At 37.7% G+C, this 22,004-nt stretch overlaps 1 protein-coding gene across 1 annotated transcript in view; it reads right to left on the minus strand.

Moving 5' to 3' along the window:
- The window catches only part of LOC136886224 (uncharacterized), a 905,658-nt gene that overhangs the window by 126,232 nt on the left and 757,422 nt on the right, over positions 1-22,004 (minus strand). Inside the window, exons 14-16 of the mRNA XM_068231034.1 lie at positions 20,602-20,793; positions 15,331-15,453; positions 7,494-7,698 (exon numbers count right to left, since the gene is read on the minus strand). Of these exons, the coding sequence (XP_068087135.1) occupies positions 7,494-7,698; positions 15,331-15,453; positions 20,602-20,793 (520 nt within the window). The remainder of the gene's footprint in view (positions 1-7,493; positions 7,699-15,330; positions 15,454-20,601; positions 20,794-22,004) is intronic.

Raw genomic sequence — 22,004 nt, forward strand, 5'->3', positions numbered from 1 at the left:
CTTAAGAGGCGATTTTAAAATTTACCTTAGGTGTTTAAAAGTATTGTATGTGAGTGGATTGGGAATAGAATTCCAGAGTGACCATGCACAGGTTTTCTTCTTAAGTAGCAGTTTAGTTTCGGCACTCAATCAGGGGGGATATTTGTGTGTTCTGGGTTTCGAGAAAGGTACGTGCTCTTTAATTGGGTTAAATATTAAATCCTCGAAAAGAGAAACCGCTCTGTTGACGTTGCACTCAGCTGATAACCAGCACCAAGGGGGAGATGACAAGTCCTGATTGACAACTAGCCAGTTTACTTTACTCCCTACAGGAAACGCTTTCCTTGCAGCAGGTGTGGAGCCTTTATGTCGATAAGCAGGTAGGCTGAGGATAACTTCAACTGAGTCATGGTCAGTGCTAAGAATATTTCTGCCAACAGACACACTAACGCTAGTTACTGTAGAAAAGAGGAGGTCCAACGTTGCCACATTTCTGGTAGGTTTAAAGCAGAACTGATGCCCGACTCGTTGACTGAATGGTCAGTGCACTGGCCTTCTGTTCAGAGGGCCCTGGGTTCGATTCCTGGCTGGGTCGGGGATTTTAACCTTCATGGGTTAACGGACTGGGTGTTTGTGTTGTTTCCAACATCCCTGCAACTCACACACCACACATAACACTATCCTCCACCACAATAACACACTGTTACCTACACATGAATGATACCGCCCACCCTCATCGGAGGGTCTGCCTTACAAGGGCTGCACTCTGCTACAAATAGCCACATGAAGTTAATTAGCAGAACTGATGTAGATGAAGACCGTTTATGAAGTTTGACAAAATAAATGAGCCCACTGAGTCGGTTACTGTTCCAGCGATTGCAGATTGCCAGGATATGTTTGAAATGATATCAACAATCAGCACTATATAGTTGGATTTATTCAGAGCCAAAACTGTACAATTAAAGCAATCTTCTAACACTGTGATATCACTGGAGGGTGGGTGGTAGAAGCAGCCACCTAACAAGTTTTAGAGATAGTAATCTCAACTCAGGTTAACTCTCATTCTGTTTCTAGGTCAGGTCTCTGATGGGCTTTTAGTTTATTACTAACTGCAATCATAACACCACCCTCACGTTTACTGGTATCTCTGTTTTTATGAAACGCTGAAAAGTTAGATAAGAATAGAAGTTCACCATGAAACAAAATCAGGTAACCAAGTTTCAGTGAAACACTATAGATATTGAACCTGCTAAATTCAGGTTCACTGAGCACACAGTCAGTTAATTTGTTTTTCAGATTCTGAGTGTTCTGATAATGGAGCCCTGGATTTAGGTGAACGTTGCCACAAAGAAGAAGTAAGAAAATGTACACAGCACTTGAGGAAGCATGGCAACCTTTCATCCTTTCACTGGAAGAGACAGGAGTATAGAGAAGCACAGGGAGATCAGAAAAACCCAAAGAGGGGAAAATAAAATGCCGTTCAGCAAAGCACCATTGTAGTAGTACTGAATCACACTTGTTTCAGAGCTGGTTGCAGATATGAAAGCACAGCACGACACATCAGAGGTACAGAAACACGACTGTTGCCAGCTGCCGCCAAATATAAATGCAGAAAATGTACATTCCTAAGGAAGCAAGTAAGATTGTAGTTTCATGTCACAACTTGTTGTGATTTCACTTCATTACTATATAACAAGGAACAACAGTGTAAGTACTTTAACCTAGTTTTCACATAAATAAGATATTTCACTTACATACTGGTCATGGTATTTAAATATTTTGTTACACGAAGAATCTCAGTGTACAGTATTATGACTCTTACACTAATCTACACCGACCATCAAAAACACCGAAACACTATGTATTTCATACAAAATTTAATATTAGTCCATCTGAAACCTTGTAAAATTCTAATACTATGACATTACAATAGTATGCCACTGTATCTTAACCCATTTGAAAAGTTCCAGCACAGAAACATTATTAATCAAGACAATCACAACAGTGTACCAACATGAATTTGGAAATTTCAAAATGTGCACTGTTGTATGGTAGTACCTCTATCCACTTGTTTGCAACACATTCCCAGTGCCTTATTAATGGGTATTACCACCTCTAGCTGCAGTTACAGCTATGATTCAATCAGGCATGCTCAGAATGCAATCTTGAATGTTCTCTTGTGGTATGAGCTCCCATTGTAGAGCGCAGCTCAAACTGAGTCACTGTGTCGCTATTTTTTTTTGCTAGTTGCTTTACTTCGCACCGACACAGATAGGTCTTATAGCGATGATGGGACAGGGAAGGACTGGGAGTGGGAAGGAAGCAGCCGTGGCCTTAATTAAGGTACAGCCCCAACATTTGCCTGGTGTGAAAATGGGAAACCACGGAAAACCATTTTCAAGGCTGCATTTCACTGTGTCACAGGTACAACTCCTAGGACATCTCCCAAAAATATCTTAGACATGGTCTATCGACTATAAGCAGGCCATACCATGCGCTGAATCCTGACTTCATCCAGGTACTCATGTGCACAGATGGCAAGCTGAATCCTGACGTCATCCAGGTACTCGTGTGCACAGATGGCAATGTGTGAATGAGTGTTGTCAGGCATCACGATAAAATGCTCATCGATGGCAGGTGCAAAAGGCATCGCGTGATCCACTAAAATTTCCTCAATGTATTGATAAGCTGCTCGACTCCCACTGCTGATGAACCAAAACTCTGTGCATACATCAATAGTAATCTCACCCCAAGCCATGATATACCCTCCACTGAATGGTGTCCTTGTAGAGAAAGTGCAGGGTGATTAACATTCTCTGGACCTTCTCCAAACACTCTCCCTTCCATGGGCTGCCCTCAAACAGTGTCTGGATTCATCCATAAACAACACTGAGCTCCAATGTTTCACAATCCACTTTCAACTGGCATTGGTGAATTAAATCCGAGTGGCATGGTGCTCACGTGCAAGCAGAGGTCCTGTGTTGGGTTTCTTGGACTGTAAATCCACTACATACAACCCTCCTTCTAACTGTCCTTTCGCTGATGTTCGTGCCCTGTACTAGTTGTAAATGATTTCCGAACTTCACAGCTGTTGTGTGTCGATCATGAAGAACTTACGTTAAGAGAAAGCAATCATCACACTCAGCAGTGCTTTTCCTATGACAAGAACCAGGCCTCTTGGTGTAGATGAAGACCGTTTATGAAGTTTGACAAAATAAATGAGTCCAGTGGGTTAGTTACTGTTCCAGCGGTTTTAGATTGCCAGGATATGTGTGAACTGATATCACCAGTTAGCACTATGTCGTTGGATTTATTCTCTGTACCTTTTAACAGCTCTATACACGTTAGAATAAGACACACCTATAGTGTCTGGCATATAGCATATACTGTGCTGCGTCCACCCTCTGTTAATGCCATAGCCCTTGCTGAGTTTTCAGAAGATAGAGCTATTATGATGTGACTTAGTGAGACTAACTGTTGTAGACAAGCTATATTGTCCTCAAAAATATACAGTATGAGAATTCACAGCAGTAAACCTTAAGACAGTTGTTTGTTGTTATTTTTGTCCAAAGGCAGGAAATGACAATATTAGTGTTGTGACTGTCATGATCAATAACATTTCTCAATTACTGTGCAGAAATTTTTCAAATGGGCTAATTAAGTTACGATACAGTACCATTTTTATAACTGTGAGGTTCTTCAGTTTGTCTAAACTAATGCAGTGCAATATAAATTCAGAAAATACCTGGGAAAAAAACAACAACACATTAATAGATTATGCCTGAAAAAGATATCACAATCTGTTCATAAATATTTTCTTTTAATTTAATTAATTAACATTTAATTCATTACTTATTAATTGATTAATTTACAAATAGATTATACCTGAAAAAGATACTATTATCTGTTAATTAATGTTTTCTTTTTCAGGTATTTTCTAAATTTATGTTATACTGTATTAGTTTCAACAGACTGAAAAAAAGCAGCTTCCATTATAATGAGAACAAAAATTGACATTTTGTAGTAATGTTATTGCATTTATACAAGGCTTGAAGCAGACCAACTTCAAACATTGTCTGGAATACATAGTATTTTGCTTTTTTTGCCAGTGAGTTTATTTAATTATTTTTACGGCTTTTAGTGCCAGGAGTGTCCGAGGACATGATCACCTCACCTGGTGCAGGTCTTTCTATTTGACGCCCACAGATGATCTGCATGTCTGGATGTGGGATGATTATGATAATGAGGTAGGGAGAGGGTGAAACCTGGTGTCAATATGTAGCCTACACCTGTCGAATAATACCAAGGGGTCTACTCCCCATCCAACGGACGAACCACCATCAATAGCGTCATATACCATCACTCCATATGAACACTGTAGAGAGGTATGGAATTTAATCCAGGCTTTTGACACACAATCTAGTGATTAGAAACTGTATACCACCATCTCCCCTACTCTGACAGCCAACATTCTGATGGCGACATTTTTTTCGACCAATAGGACTAGAACTGGCCAACCACGGTGTCAGACCATATAGACTTTAACGCTGGTAACAATCGGGACCACCAGGCGGGCTTGCCGATGAGTGAACTATAATATGTGGATCTGGGCAATGAAAACAAGAATTTTAATGGATTACCTCATTGGCACATGTTGACGGCTCCCAGCCGTGTGATTGTTTGTGGAACATAACGTAGCTTGACGGCTCACAGCCGTGGAGCCGAGCATGAGTAGCTTTGTGCACATATTTCAAATGTTCACCGAGAAATGGCACTGACATATTATATACTGTACGCGCACTTTTTAGTGATAGATTTTTGTACTCGGTGAGGAGTAAGAAGGAAGCACTGCCGGTTCCGGTAAATAATGCCAACTGAATGCAAATGAAATCTGAATTGAATCGATAATATGATCGATCGATATGAATTTTCTAAACCTTTATTATCTTAACGCCAACAACTGTGTCACACACACAATATATAATACTATATAATATTTCCCAATGCGAATCTTGTTCCTAGCATGAATTCTATAGTTTGGCTTTGTTGTGTAAACAACAACAGTACGAGTACTTAAAGTGTACGCCAGATGTCGCACAGCGATGATACGCGATTCTTAGTTGTGTTTCAAAAGTTGCCAATACGAATCTCAAAGATAACCGAAGGCCGATTCAGCACCAGGGTGTAAATCTATCGCTAAAAAGTGCACAGATAGTACTTTACATGTAACTAATCTCATGATTAGACCCGTATTGAATTTGCAATAATATGCTTACAATATTGTGATTTTTTATTCCACCTTTTCAATACAATTGGTTTTATGTTGTTAGATCATAATGCTACAACACTATTTTATAGGGACGTGTTTCGCTTGAATTTCAAGCATCCTCAGCCTATTTATCATCTCAAGGTTAAGACCTATCATATTTAATTTACTTTGACAAATTTGTGCTTAATTATAATTCTAAAATTAAGTAATAATATATATAGAGGAGAAGAACCACAACAGATTACAGTCACCGTAATGTAACAAAGTCCACAAGGTTTTGTAGTAGCAGTCAAAGGGACGCACCATCATTCAAATATTATGAAAGAAACAAATCAACTCCTCAAGATTTTGGATTGACGTCCCTTTTGACTAAAACCCTCATGAATACAAACTACTACCAACTGAAAATCTGATCGTAAAAACAAGACTAGTTTGATGAAACTAATTAATTCAACATTTTACTGTTCAAAACTATTAAATTATAGTAGCAAGCCTCAACATTAAAACGTGAAGCTGAATTCCAACGTATCCAAGATTTTAATCTTCAGACACCAATAAATTTTAACTATAATTACGACTCAAATTTTAACATAGAAGTCAAATTACAATTGTTTTTAATAAACTAGAACTTTGAGAAAACAATTTTAGCCAAATTTTCAACATTTGAAGATACTGTGTTTAGGATGTCAATCTCTTTAGAATTAACGGTTATTCCAATTGTAGTATAGTCATTCATATTGTTAATAAAATGTTAATGTGTTCACAAATTCCTATGTTTATATATATTATTACTTAATTTTAGAATTATAATTAAGCACAAATTTGTCAAAGCAAATTAAATATGACAGCTCTTAACCTTGAGATGATTATATAGGCTGAGGATGCTTGAAATTCAAGTGAAACATGTCCCTATAAAATAGTGTTGTAGCATTATGATCTAACAACATAAAACCAATTGTATTGAAAAGGTGGAATAAAAAATCACAATATTGTAAGCATATTATATTATATACTGTCGGAAAGAGGAAGAGTTACTCTTTCTCTTGCTAGTGATTACATTTGATTATCTCGAACAGTTTGCATTACGATTGACCTTGAAAGATGTAGCTTGAAGGCTAGAAGCCATGGAGCCGAGCAAGAGTATATTTGAGCACGTATTTCAGACTTTTATCAAGAGATGGAACTATCATGTTATATACCATTAGAAAGAGGAAGAGTCGCTCTTTCTCACAATGGTAATCGTGTTTGATTATCTTGAATAGTTAGCATTATATCTGATCTTGAAAAGTTGTGTCTGTCCCTATCCAAGGCGAGTAGATGAGTAGCATGGCACATAGAAGGCAGTTGTCAACTAGTGGTGATATATTGAATATTCTGAACAGGTGTGGTAATGAAATCGAGTCAGAAATTTCAGATTTTGAAGAATTATTTAGTGTCAGTGCTGATAGGAACAGTGGTGGATCGAAGAAAAGCGATGGCAAATCCGAAAATTCTGATGGTGATAGTGATGTCTTTAATGTTGAAGTGCCGGGTGCTAGAAGCACTAAAGAGATAAAAAATGAAAACTACTGAAATGCCAAAATATCCAAATATAAGATTTATGATTTTTCATTTCGTAAACTGAAGTTTGCATGCCTACGTGGCTCAAGCGGCAGCACACCGGCCTCTCTCCGGTAGGTTCTGTAGTTCAAATCCTGGTCAATCTATATGAGATTTGTGCTGGACAAAGCGGAAGTGGGACAGGTTTTCCTCTGAGTACTCCAGTTTCCTTGTCCTCTTTCATTCTAGCAACACTCTCCAGTATCATTTCATCTGTCAGTCATTAATCATTGTCACAGAGGAGTGTAACAGGCTTCGGCAGCCGGCTTAATTCCTATCCTTGCCACTAGGTGAGGTCTCATTCATTCCATTCCTGATCCTGTTGAATGACGGGAAACAGGGTGTGGATAGTCATTTTTCCAAATTAAGGTTTGCGTAAGAAAACAGTAAAAACTAATAAATTAAAATTCTCATGAATTGTGATTTATGTAAATTAAATACTAATCGCGGGCATACGAAGGGCTAGAAAATCAACATGCCAATGGGTTAATACAAAGAAGAGTCGATTACATATTTTTCTTTATAATACTTGATTTGCAATGTATGGTTAATGTAATTTCCTTTCACTTTGTGATTATTCTTATTTCAAGCTTCTGAATATTAAAAAGCAACAAGTTCAAAATATTTTTATAATATAGGATCTTACCAGTATCAGGTTTCGTTTCAAAGTGTGTTCGTGATTTGGATATGTGCCTCCAGAGAGCAACAAGGCGTGAACATAAAGTTGAAGTCAATGATGACTTGCGAGGGAAGAGCGTGCCATTAACCTGAGATAACTCCAAGTCTGGCATGAACGGCTCCATACAGAACAGAGCACGAAGACTGAAAGGACTGCACCATGGAATTACAACCTAAAAATAAAGTACTGCACTGACATAAAACACATACATCATAAAATATGCATTCATGAAAAGCAGATAGCTAGGAAGGATCTTAGAAATATACACAAATATGTGATGCAGCCCAAAAATCCATAGCACATGTAGCCAAAATCATTTTTCTGTTCTTTGTTCCTTCCGACAGGGAACTCAATTCTGAATAATGTATATTATTTCATTTTTAAGTTTACCTCTCAGCAAAATTACAGGTTTTATACCATATGAAACTTAAATATACTATACATTTTTAATAATTTCCAGAAATGGCAATCAAAGTTTAAGAAAATAAAAGTGTACAAATATATCATTTGATTTCAATTTAAGGTGTTTAATAAGCTCCATTTTAACTAACAGAAATCTTCAAGTGATATGTGGCATGTTTTCCTGGCCTGCATCACATATATGAACACAATGAGAGGTCAGTGAGAGTAGAAAGGAACCACAGACAGGAAAAGCACAAGGACAAGGACCTACTCCTCATCTTCACATACAATCATATCTCTCTTCATCAACCCTATTCCTTCTAGATTCATATTTCTTCAGTCCACAACAAGCTTGTTTTTTTTTTTTTTTTTTTAACACCTTTATTCCTGATGAAGGAAGTACACAATAAGAAAAACATTAGATAAACACAAGGAAAGGAAGAGAGAAAAATGAAGGTCAATACAGGTACCAAGTAGGAGATATGGACTACAAACATACTCCATAAGCCATTAAAGATGTATCCAATCGACCTGACATGAGCAGAATGTGTACCCTTAAGCAAACTACCTTCAGTGCATGCTGAATTTGTGCATATTTACAGATAAGAGAAATACATCACCACCATTCTTTAGTAACTACACAGAATGTATAATGCACATGAGAATTATTTATATGCTGGGGTGAGTGAATTTCTGAGCCCAAACTGGAAGGTTCTATCCAGCCTAAAATTCAATGATGTTTGAAAGTGCACTCTCCACGCCATTAACAACTTAACTGATGATATAGAAGATACATTAAGGCATCCTCAAGGAAAATTCCATGTAGTCTTTGTAGATTATACCAAAGCTTTCGATACAGTAAACAGACGTATCCTAATCTTGAAGCTGGAAACAATAACAGGAAAAAATAAGCTCACTGTACTGATCCATAACATGATGACAGCCAATTTCATTCAGATCACAGATGGTGTAACCACATCGAAAACAATAACTCAGACCAACGGCGTCCTACAGGGAGACCTACTCTTTAATGTTGCCACATACGATGCTGTACAGATGATTAGACAAGAGACGGAAGATATAAAAATCTACATATATGAGGACGACATGGTCATTGGATCGAATTCCACCTACAACCTGCAAAGAGCCATAAACCAACTTGAGAAGTGGGCACAGGAAAACAAAATTGAAATTAACACAGAAAAAACTGTACAGATGACATTCCGCAACGGAGGCCGAGAAGCTGCGGGGGACAGGATATATCTAGGACCGAAACCTCTTGTGACAGTCAACAGCTTCAAATACCTGGGAGTAACTCTACAAACCACTGCCAGATCTCTCAGAATACACGTGAAATCCTGTGCAGCATCCGCCACAAAAGCAATTTTTGACATCAAAGAATTATCCAGATTATCATTAACAACCACTACGGCCTTATTCAACGCAAAAATAGTTCCCATCGCAACATACAGAATAGATATTATTTGGGATAAGTTAAGTCTAAAAGATCTAATGACTTTGGAAGCAGTTAAATCAAGATTCTTGAAAGCCGCTCTAGGTGTTTCGAAACAAAGTCGAGGCTAGTATACGAGCTCGCTAGAGAATCGTTCTTTACAGAAGAACTGCGTATGAGACTCCCATCTACCAACAGCTCGAATAAACTACTCCTTGAAAGACAAAAGAAACGAAGAGAAATTTGGGTGGACTTTTATACTAGAGAAGCCATGGTAAATAGGTCTTGGGCCAACACGAATCAAGACCTCCGACACCTGGTGACCTCAATAGCTGTGCATGGGTACCACCACAAAGTATGCAAGAAGAAGAGTTTTCACAATCCCGGGAATAACTGTATATGTGAGTTGTGTGATCAACCTAGTGATCGTTACCATATTACCACTTGTAAAAAGTGAGTAATACCCCTGGTAGACTATTGTGCTTAATTAAAATGTGTACAATCAAAATGCGGGGTAAAATATATCGCCAAAACCTATGTAACATACATACACAACTTGTGTGCATTTCTTAATAATAGTGCTCCAATAATCCAGTCCCCTATCAGTATATTTACTGGCGCAAAATAAAATAAATAAATACATAAATACATACATAAATACTACATACATACATTTGGCGGGGTCATTTTAGTATCTGATATTATTTCAGTGTCTCCTGATATAGAACATTCTCTGTTGTATTTTCAGGAGCACCAATGAAAAAGGTTTTTGTTACTGCCCACTCTCGAGAATGTACCGTACCACATAACTGGTCGTGAGAAAAGCAGCCAGTAAGTGGAGCAGGAGTCCGGCTCCACGGTGTAGGTGGCAAGGCATCCGCCTGTCACCCGGTGGCCCCGGGTTCGATTCCCACCCACGTCAGGGGTTTTTTATTGTAAATGATAAAAATCCCTGGCCTGGGTGTTTTGTGTCGTCCTTAACGTTCCTTTCCTCACATTCAACACTTTACACTTCTGAAATATCCAAATACATGTAGGTTCATAACATATGGTGCAAGTAGGGGCAAAAGATCTTTCTAGGTCGACACCCCGAACAAATAGCATTAAAAAAGAAAGTGGAGCAGGAGAGGAAAGGGAAACAATTCATGCAGGAATGAACTGTTTATGACAGGGAGTAGAGAAGAGAGACAATTCACATGGGAACCAAAAGCCATAAATTCAAAATAAGCCCATTCTGGATTATTTCAGATTTCATGTTCAGATTCAAGAATGCCTCAAATATTTAATATATATATACATACACTTTTGGTGAAAGTTGAGAACGAGATTAGAAGCAAACCAGTGATAATTATGGAGAATCTGAATGCCCACATGGGCAGAGATGGATACAGAAGTAGAAACAGAGGAAGAGAGAAATCATCGGACTTTTGCAATTGAAATCAGATAATGCTTGGAAACACATGGTTTAAGAAAGGTAACTCAAGATAAATAACAAGATATGGCTAGGAAAAAAGAAGAATAGTCACTTGTAGATTACTTTCTGTTGGAGAAAAGAAAAAGGGAAGAGCTATTTCATATCACTGTAATGCCAGGAAAGGCATTCGATAGCAACCACAGAGTAGTGGTTGTCAAGTTAAGGATTGGGAAGATGGCAGTAATAAAGGATATTAGAGAAAGAAGAATAAATTGAAAGAGGAAGAGAATCAACAGACTTATTTCAATCATTTCAATCAATCACCATCAATCTGCATTTAGGGCTATCACCCAGGTGGCAGAATCCCTGTTGGTTGTTTACCTAGTCTTCTCTTAAAAGATTTCAAAGAAGCTGGAAATTTATCAAACATCTCCCTTGATAAATTATTCCAATCCCAAATTCCTCTTCTTGTAAACAAATTTTTGTCCTAGTTTGTCCTTCTGAATTCCAATTTTATCTTCATTTTACAATCTTTCGAAAAACTGCTAGCAGAATGGAATACAGCTATATAATTCATCCAATACACAAAAAAAAGGGGATAGACTGGGCACAAATAATTACCGAGGGATCTCTCTACTTGATATCACATATAAGATCCTGTCTAGAATTATCCTCACGAGAATTCAAGAACAGCTCGACCAAGAACTTGGAGAGTATCAGGGGGGATTTTGACCTGGAAGAAGTTGTCCTGACCAAATCATTAGTCTTAAGTGGATTATGAATCATGAAAGGATGAGAAACAAAAAGCTAGTTATCACTTTTGTTGATTTCAAGAAAGCATACGACGTATTCATCGTGAGTCATTACTTAAAATCCTTAAAGAATTTGGGTTACACCAGAAACTCATTAATCTCACAAACACTAGAGCAAAAGTTAAATTCCGAGGAGAGTTGTCTGAATCATTTGAAATCCGGGCTGGACTTTGGCAGGGAGTTGGTCTCTCACCAATACTGTTTAACTGTGCATTGGAGAACCTCATGCGAGAATGGTCTAAGAAATGTCAGCCAAACATCAAGATTGGCAAAAATATCAAACTCAATTGTCTAGCATTTGTAGATGACCTTGCTCTACTTGCAAGTAGTGTGGAAGAGGCTAAACTGCAAATTGAAGAATTAGAACAAATAGCAGCAAAAATTGGATTACAAATCTCCTTTGAAAAGATGGAAATGATGCCATCCTTCAAAGTGGAAACATCACCTATCACACTGACTAATAACAAACAAATTAAGGTTGTTAATAAATTTAAATATCTTGGAGAGATTATAACTTGGAACTTAAAAGAGAAAATATCAGTTCAAAATAGAATTACCAAATTAAAACAAGCACAACACATTACTTGCCCAACCTACAAGAAGAAATTCCTCTCGATAAATGCAAAATTTAAACACTACAACTCCGTTATTAAGCCTGAAGCAACCTATGCTAGCGAAACCTTATTCAATTTGAATACAAAATCAACTACAGATAAATTACAAAAAATAGATAAACGAATCATTAGAACAATTCTAAACAAAAAACACCAAGTAGATGGACAATGGTGATTACTACCTAATGAAGTTGTATACCAGGAGACTGAGTCTATAATAGATACAATGTGGAAAAGAAGAGTTGCTTTTTTCTGTCACATATCATGACTATCAGAGACAAGGATACTCAAACATTTATTCAACTACTTTTGGAAAAGTAAAACTAAAAGTCACTGGTTCAAAGAAGTCCAAGAAGATTTAAATGAATTAGGCTTGACAATGCAACAAATTGAAAACAGAGAAGAGAAGAGGATCCTGAGAAATAACGACGTGAGACTTAAACTGAGGACCGATACATGCAAACAGTACAACATAACTGACGAAGAACAGGCAGCCAGGTCAGAGAAAATGAAACATTTCTGGGAACAAAAGAAGAAACATCAACCAAATTTGTAACCAATATTCAATACCATTAGCTTGTATAATGTCTTATATAATTGGGACTAGTTTCGACCCAATATATACTGGGTCATCTTTAGCCACGATCCAATTGGAAAAACACACACTCACATACAACACATAATAAATTAGACAATCTGGTATGTTTCAATTTACAATCCAAATTTCAAAATATTGATGAAGTCCAAACAACACATCCAAAATTGAAATTAAATGACACTTCAAAACTGCTGCTGTTGGTGCCGAACTATGTTGTCGCTTCTACAGCGAACAAACGTTAATGGGTAATTACCCACATTACTACTGTACAAAACATAATCTATAAACCAAGTGGCTCGTCTATGCAGATGGGGAATGCCAACTCCTGGATCAACCCAGGAACATTAATACTCTATAAAAGCGGGGCTCGCTCCGGGAGGGTCATCAGTCGGCTTTTGCTTTACATAAAATCAGCTTCGTGGTCCGTATCGCATTTACACAGATTCACAACTAAGTATTTTTTATATTCCACCTTGTCGATACACTAAATTGCTTAAGGCAACTTATTGGTTTTTAAGGACACTTCCTCTAAAGCATTGACACTTTGCCATTATATGAATTTTTCATATAAACAGTGTTATGTGGCTGAAGATGTTTATAATATACGAAACATGTACCACTTTTAACCAATAAGTTGCCTTACGCAATTTAGTGTATTGACAAGGTGGAAAATAAAAAATAGTTGTGAGTCAGCTTGTGGTCAGCGATGGGGCGTCACTTTCTTCAAAACTATGTTTCAGTGTTTAAAAAGAGGTTACTGTTAATAAACTAACAACTCCTGACAGGTAGGTTAATCAAGTAGGCCTAGTGTTTATAATAATTTAAAATTTTAAACAAGTTAGGCTTTCTGTTTAATGGCACCAACTATACAAGCATGTGTGAACAACTTAGGCTATACTATGTTTATAGGTTCAGTTACCTGCAATTGAATCTGTGTTCTTTTGGTTTCACTACATTCCCTTTCCAATTTTTGTACTCTTCATTCTTCACTCATGATTTTTTAATTATTTCACACTTGTATGCAACTTGCTTCTGCCCTTTTCTACGTTTTAAACATGTAGAATTACTAATATCACTTGGACTCATTTTTACTCAGAAACAAACACTGACAAAAACAAACAACAAACTGAACAAATTTACAGCTGTTTTAGGTTGGGACAGAATAAGGAGGAGCAGTGTTGCCACCAGCTACAAATTTTAAGTCGTTTGAGAAACAATACGCAAGCTTCAATACTCTACAAAAGCGAGGATAAGAATTGTGCCAGCTTCCAAAGCTTGTCGCACTCCTCTAGGGCAATGATTAATGACTGACAGATGAAGTGAAATGATATGATATAGGTGAGCGTTGCTGGAATGAAAGATGGCACAGAAAACCAAAATAACCGGAGAAAAATCTGTCCCGCTTCTGCTTTGTCCAGCACATATCTCACATTGAGTGACCAGGATTTGAACCACGGGTTCCAGCGGTGAAAGGCCAGCGTGATGCCACCTGAACAATGGAGGCTTTATGTGATCTCTCCAATGGTTTCTTACTAATCCACAATGATCAAGTATTTGAGTAATACTGATTTTTATAAACTCACACTGATTAATTATTCAGCTCACAGTGATTAATTATTCAGAAACATAAATAATGGGACAGTGGGCCTCGAATATTCAACGTTGGAGTCCAATCCATGGCACTGGTGGAAACAGAAAATCGCATATCAAGCAACCTACAAGTCTCACAAAGTTCATGGTGCTAAAAAACAAAAGATTCTGCAAGTTGAAATACATGATGGATTTGCTGTTTCCTACAAAATGCTGCATTTTTAATGGATGGGAAATAATTGCAGCACATGGTACCAACATTTTAGATAGTAACGTAAGCCAAGGCTAGGCGATACGTTTATTAAGAGAAATAGTCATTCTCTTCAATGGAGAACATCAATTTGCCATAGAATGTAAAAATATTTTGACCAAAGAAAAGTGTTATCACTTTGTAATGAAATGGAACAAGAAGAATTACTACTTTCCTAAATCAAAAATGTAGAACAGATCTTAATCAACTTCCATATGTCACAAAAGAAAACTAAGTTACATAAATGGAACTGAAAGAGAGAAATGAAGAGGTACTAGAATGCTTTCATTAACAGCTGATACATATAATATAATGTGTTAATACAGGGAAGGGGGGAGGGGGGAATGTTAAAATAAATATTCCTGCAATGGAATCCTCATGTGTGTTCAAAAAATGGTAGATTGCTGCATCACTTGTACAAGATTAAATACAAAGAGTTTGGAGAAATCATGTTAAATCTTAATTAATTTTGAGTACAGTAAATTTAATGTATCATAAAAACACGTAGGTAAGTAATGTTTTTCTAATCCCAAATTCTTAAATACAAACCTGGATATTTTCATTTTTTGTCAAGTAAGTATGTTAATTATACAATTGGTATGGTACATATCAGAAGTAAAGAATATATGTCACTATTAACATGTGTATTTCTATATGACGTGGGCACTTACACCAAAGAAAAACATAGCATTCCAACTCCAACTCCATGTTCGATGGCAGTAATTGATCCACCTCCACATGGGCCATCTGGTGGTAGTAGTCCGAATAACCTCCTTCTCCACCAAGAAAACTGGCTGAAACAAAGGCAACAATATGTAGACTGCTGAATTAATTACAACTCGACCCAGATCCATTTCTCTGCCATTTGGTAATGAAATTTACATGAATGCAGCCTACATCTTACATGATATCAAATAATCAAAATTCCTGCACACAGTAGCTTAAAGCCATATAATTGTTATTATATTGCTTGTTCATGTTTGTGGGTTACTATAGTCACGTCCTAGTTCGTGAACCATGGGCAACGGCTGAGTGGCCTAGTAAGTGGTCCTGAGAGTCGGGATACCAGTTGCTATGGAATGGGAGTGGGCATCTCGGACATATTCTGAGTCGTGGCCCTCCTTGTGTTCAGGCGGCCAGGACTACACAATTCACCGGTGGTCCATAACCCGTTAGAGGAGAGATCCTCACTTGGACTATGTGCAAGTAGGGCAGCATCCTGCTTCATGAATTTACCGAGCTCAGAACACTTTAAGCAAGCCTCGGACCTATGGGAGTAATGGAGTCCCACTCCCATTTGACAGGCGAGGGACTCCTTGGAAACAACTTGGCGAACGAAATGGAATTCGATGGGGAGCTATCAATATTAATGGGGCTTATGGAAGAAAGAAGGTAGAACTTGCTGAGTCAGCAAAGAGGATGCATCTGGATGTGCTAGGAGTAAGTGATATTCAGGTAAGGGGAGATAAGGAGGAAGAGATAGGAGATTATAAAGTGTACTTGACGGGTGTTAGAAAGGGAAGGGCAGAGTCTGGGGTAGGGCTCTTTATCAGGAATACCATTGCACGCAACATAGTTTCTGTTAGGCACGTAAATGAGCGAATGATGTGGGTAGATTTGTCAGTTGGAGGAATTAGGACAAGAATTGTGTCCGTGTATTCACCATGTGAGGGTGCAGATGAGGATGAAGTTGACAAGTTTTATGAAGCATTGAGTGACATCGTGGTCAGGGTCAACAGCAAGGATAGAATAGTGCTAATGGGCGATTTCAATGCGAGAGTTGGGAATAGAACTGAAGGATACGAAAGGGTGATTGGTAAATGTGGGGAAGATATGGAAGCTAATGGGAATGGGAAGCGTTTGCTGGAATTCTGTGCTAGTATGGGTTTAGCTGTTACAAATACATTCTTCAAGCATAAGGCTATTCACCGCTACACATGGGAGGCTAGGGGTACCAGATCCATAATAGACTATATCTTAACAGACTTTGAATTCAGGAAATCTTTTAGGAATGTACGAGTTTTTCGGGGATTTTTCGATGATACAGACCATTATCTGATCTGTAGTGAACTAAGTATCTCTAGGCCTAGGGTAGAGAAAGTGAAATCTGTCTGCAAACGAATAAGGGTAGAAAATCTCCAGGATGAGGAAATTAGACAGAAGTACATGGATATGATTAGTGAGAAGTTTCGAACAGTAGACAGTAAGCAGGTTCAGGATATAGAAAGTGAATGGGTGGCATACAGGGATGCTGTAGTAGAAACAGCAAGGGAATGCGTAGGAACAACTGTGTGTAAAGATGGGAAAAGGCGAACATCTTGGTGGAATGATGAAGTGAGAGCAGCTTGTAAACGTAAAAAGAAGGCTTATCAGAAATGGCTCCAAACAAGGGCCGAGGCAGACAGGGATTTGTACGTAGATGAAAGAAACAGAGCGAAACAAATAGTTGTTGAATCCAAAAAGAAGTCATGGGAAGATTTTGGTAATAACCTGGAAAGGCTAGGTCAAGCAGCAGGGAAACCTTTCTGGACAGTAATAAAGAATCTTAGGAAGGGAGGGAAAAAGGAAATGAACAGTGTTTTGAGTAATTCAGGTGAACTCATAACAGATCCCAGGGAATCACTGGAGAGGTGGAGGGAATATTTTGAACATCTTCTCAATGTAAAAGGAAATCATCATGGTGGTGTTACAAACAGTCAAGCTCATGGGGAGGAGGAAAATGATGTTGGTGAAATTATGCTTGAGGAAGTGGAAAGGATGGTAAATAAACTCCATTGTCATAAGGCAGCAGGAATAGATGAAATTAGACCTGAAATGGTGAAGTATAGTGGGAAGGCAGGGATGAAATGGCTTCATAGAGTAGTCAAATTAGCGTGGAGTGTTGGTAAGGTACCTTCAGATTGGACAAAAGCAGTAATTGCACCTATCTATAAGCAAGGGAACAGGAAGGATTGCAACAACTATCGAGGTATCTCATTGATTAGTATACCAGGCAAAGTATTCACAGGCATCTTGGAAGGGAGGGTGCGATCAGTCGTTGAGAGGAAGTTGGATGAAAACCAGTGTGGTTTCAGACCACAGAGAGGCTGTCAGGATCAGATTTTCAGTATGCGCCAGGTAATTGAAAAATGCTACGAGAGGAATAGGCAGTTGTGTTTATGTTTCGTAGATCTAGAGAAAGCATATGACAGGGTACCGAGGGAAAAGATGTTCGCTATACTGGGGGACTATGGAATTAAAGGTAGATTATTAAAATCAATCAAAGGCATTTATGTTGACAATTGGGCTTCAGTGAGAATTGATGGTAGAATGAGTTCTTGGTTCAGGGTACTTACAGGAGTTAGACAAGGCTGTAATCTTTCACCTTTGCTGTTTGTAGTTTACATGGATCATCTGCTGAAAGGTATAAAATGGCAGGGAGGGATTCAGTTAGGTGGAAATGTAGTAAGCAGCCTGGCCTATGCTGACGACTTGGTCTTAATGGCAGACTGCGCCGAAAGCCTGCAGTCTAACATCTTGGAACTTGAAAATAGGTGCAATGAGTATGGTATGAAAATTAGCCTCTCGAAGACTAAATTGATGTCAGTAGGTAAGAAATCCAACAGAATTGAATGTCAGATTGGTGATACAAAGCTAGAACAGGTCGATAATTTCAAGTATTTAGGTTGTGTGTTTTCCCAGGATGGTAATATAGTAAGTGAGATTGAATCAAGGTGTAGTAAAGCTAATGCAGTGAGCTCGCAGTTGCGATCAGCAGTATTCTGTAAGAAGGAAGTCAGCTCCCAGACAAAACTATCTTTACATCGGTCTGTTTTCAGACCAACTTTGCTTTATGGGAGCGAAAGCTGGGTGGACTCAGGATATCTTATTCATAAGTTAGAAGTAACAGACATGAAAGTAGCAAGAATGATTGCTGGCACAAACAGGTGGGAACAATGGCAGGAGGGAACTCGGAATGAGGAGATAAAGGCTAATTTAGGAATGAACTCGATGGATGAAGCTGTACGCATAAACCGGCTTCGGTGGTGGGGTCATGTGAGGTGAATGGAGGAGGATAGGTTACCTAGGAGAATAATGGACTCTGTTATGGAGGGTAAGAGAAGTAGAGGGAGACCAAGACGACGATGGTTAGACTCAGTTTCTAACGATTTAAAGATAAGAGGTATAGAACTAAATGAGGCCACAACACTAGTTGCAAATCGAGGATTGTGGCGACGTTTAGTAAATTCTCAGAGGCTTGCAGACTGAACGCTGAAAGGCATAACAGTCTATAATGATAATGTATGTATGTATGTATGTATGTATTGCTTGTTAAGCTCAGAGAATTAGAGATATGAATAACACAGGAACAAAGTCATATTCAGTAGCATAGCAGTAGAACAACTGTTTACACAAATAAATCAAAGACAGTGTAGATATAAAATTATTTTTATAGTTTTAGCAATTCAAATAACCCACACAGAAAAGTACATACATATGAAGTGGTGTGCGAAATATCATGCTGCCATGAATATTAATTAATTCTGAGTATACTTAATGTAACTTTAAAATGTTTAGTTAAGTGATGTTTTTCTAATCCGGAATTCTTAATTTACAAACTTGGATTTTTTCATATTTTTCGTCAAAGAAGTGTGTTAATTATAAAATTAGTTTGCTTTGGACAAGATTGCTACAAAAGTGATAAAACAGTAATCAGCAAAACATACATAAAGGTCTCTAATGGAGAAAATGTCCCATCTTGCAACTTATAGAAGAAACATCCTTGCATTGGAAATTACTTCTACACATAAATCATCAGATATTGCAGTCCACACCGTAGTGTAACAGGTATTACTATTAACAGCCATCCTCGGTGGCTCGGGTTCAATTCCCAGGACTGCGAGAAGATTAGCAGGAGATTTGATATGTGCTTATAAAGGCATAAGCAGCTCACCACCACTGGGAACATGCCTAAGAAGAGCTGCACCACCTTGGAATGAGGACACAAATTTACATTTAAAAAGAAAAAACAGATATTGCACAATATAACTCAGCAATGTTGATTCTGGGTTACACCACATTCTCCTTTTTCCTTTGGTACACCTTTTTTTTTTTTTAGAAAACCGCATAGGAGGAAATCACACATATTGATGTGTCAACTATGGGTTAGTTACATTTGCTCATAACCTACAGAAAATCTATTCAACATTAACAGCACGAAAAATGTACGGACAGATTTTCAGGTAACTTGACAAATGTCCTCTTTTTGGGGGTTTTAGAAAAATGATTTAAATTTCACAACTTCACCACCACATTTAAATAGGTAGCATTTTTTGTTTACAGCTACTGTTTGCTTCAATTTTCTTTTTAGCTCAAAACTGTACGGAATGTACAGAAAACAACAACACAGTTCAACCCAGAAGAAAAACTAAATAGCTGAGCAATGTTTAGAGGTTGTGTCTGTGCCTAAATCGTGTATAAATTTGAGTTCTGAAAGTTTTATTAAGTACTATTTTGCCGTAAGTACGAATTATTCTTTTGTATTTCAAGTCATAATGCAAACACAGAATGAATATTTTCATTGCTTAATTTACAGTGGACCAAGGACAAAAACACATTCACAAATGAGACTGTGAAAGGTGCAGTGTGTTTGCAGTTTGACTTCAAACATTTCGGTTGCATCCAGTTTTACCACTATTTGTTGGAGAACAAAATACTGTCAGAGAAGATTTAGTCTTTAGGCTATTGGTCTCTGATTAAAGTAAAGCTGATAAAAGTGATTATGGTGCAGTAGACTGTGTCCTCTTTTTATCAGTTTGGTGGTCCTCTTTTCTTACGTTAGTGATATGGGATCCCTAAACATTACATAAGCACAATACTGCCAGTATGTGAATAAGCTTAGTCTAGCATGAACCACTGTTTTTTGCATAGGTAGACACAGAAATTTAAAAGAGATATATTACCTGGCTAGGATCTGAACGAGGAGTTGTTATGGATGTAGCAGTGGCACTTAGGACAGTAGGTATCACCTCAGACTGGCCCTGAAAGCTGCGTCGCACAATCCAGTTGCTTGGAAACCAGATCTGTGTCACCCATTGGAAACTGCGAGTTGGAGTCTTAACTTTACGTAGTTCTTTCAAGAGAACAGGTTCCCTCTGAGGAGGAGAAAGTCAACCATTTTAAACATTAATATTATTAATATATACTTCCTTAAAACTTACTCAAAATCCCTAAACCAAGAGGTCTCTTGATGTTTCCATTGAAGAGCAGAGAACAATCTTTACCTGTTTCATAGCTTCAGATGTGAGAACACTTGTAGTTAGGGACTTTACATATGCTGTTTAAAGAAAAGCATTCAAAAAAATGATAAGAATTAGACCTATACTAAAGTCTGGGAAATGAGAAGATAAAAAGGACTCATACAGACCTATAGTCCTTATTTCAATACTTGTCAATGCCTAATGCTTTGAAAAATGGTTACATTGTGACAAAATTGGTACTTGGAAATGAATAACAACTCACTGAAGAACAAACTGGGTTTAGAAGCAACATGTCGACTTAGAACGCATAAGTAAATTTGTTCAAGATGTTAACACAAGGGTTTAGTTGCACGACAAGTATGGTTTGCAGTTTTTATTGATTTCAACACGGCCATATTTGAATGTGCTACCCTTCAGAAACTGCAGGATTTTTAATGGTTTTTAAATTTTTTTTCAACGTAGGGAAAGAAATGGTTGAAATAACTTTTGGAATATTTAGAAAGATCACACTTTGCTCTACACAAAAATTAGTTTTAATTATCATAATATTTTTAAATATACTTTTGAAGATAATTTCTACAAACAAACAAAAGTTCTGACACATCTATGGATGCTAGTTAGGTTAATATTTTGAAATTTGACAAATACTGAGGACACATCTACTGAAACATTACTAACACAGATTCGAAACTAATCGGTCAATTGGCATAGGTATCCTTGTTTACAACCACTAATTTGCTTTCCCACTGTTCGTTGCTTGATGACAGGCTAGCATCGAGTTGCTGTACACAGGAAATAACCCACATTTTTAGGGAGCTGTATAAAACTATGTTACAGAACCCACTTCACACCAATTTGAAATTCGCTCATTATCCAGCTTACATGCCTGAAGCATCAAAAATTATCACGCTTACTTGGTATGCAATTGTTGTCCTCATACTCAATTTCAGAATCTGAGTCTTCCGTCCAGTATAGATTCATCATCTAAATTTCATGCACTTGAATTAGACATACTAAATACCGTATTCATAAGAATGACACAAATAAGCCTACCTCTCAAACACACACTCTTCCTGTCTGCACACTTCTTTTTCTGCTCATATCTG

This window comes from Anabrus simplex, chromosome 1 (genome assembly GCF_040414725.1).
Source record: "Anabrus simplex isolate iqAnaSimp1 chromosome 1, ASM4041472v1, whole genome shotgun sequence".
NCBI lineage: Eukaryota > Metazoa > Arthropoda > Insecta > Orthoptera > Tettigoniidae > Anabrus > Anabrus simplex.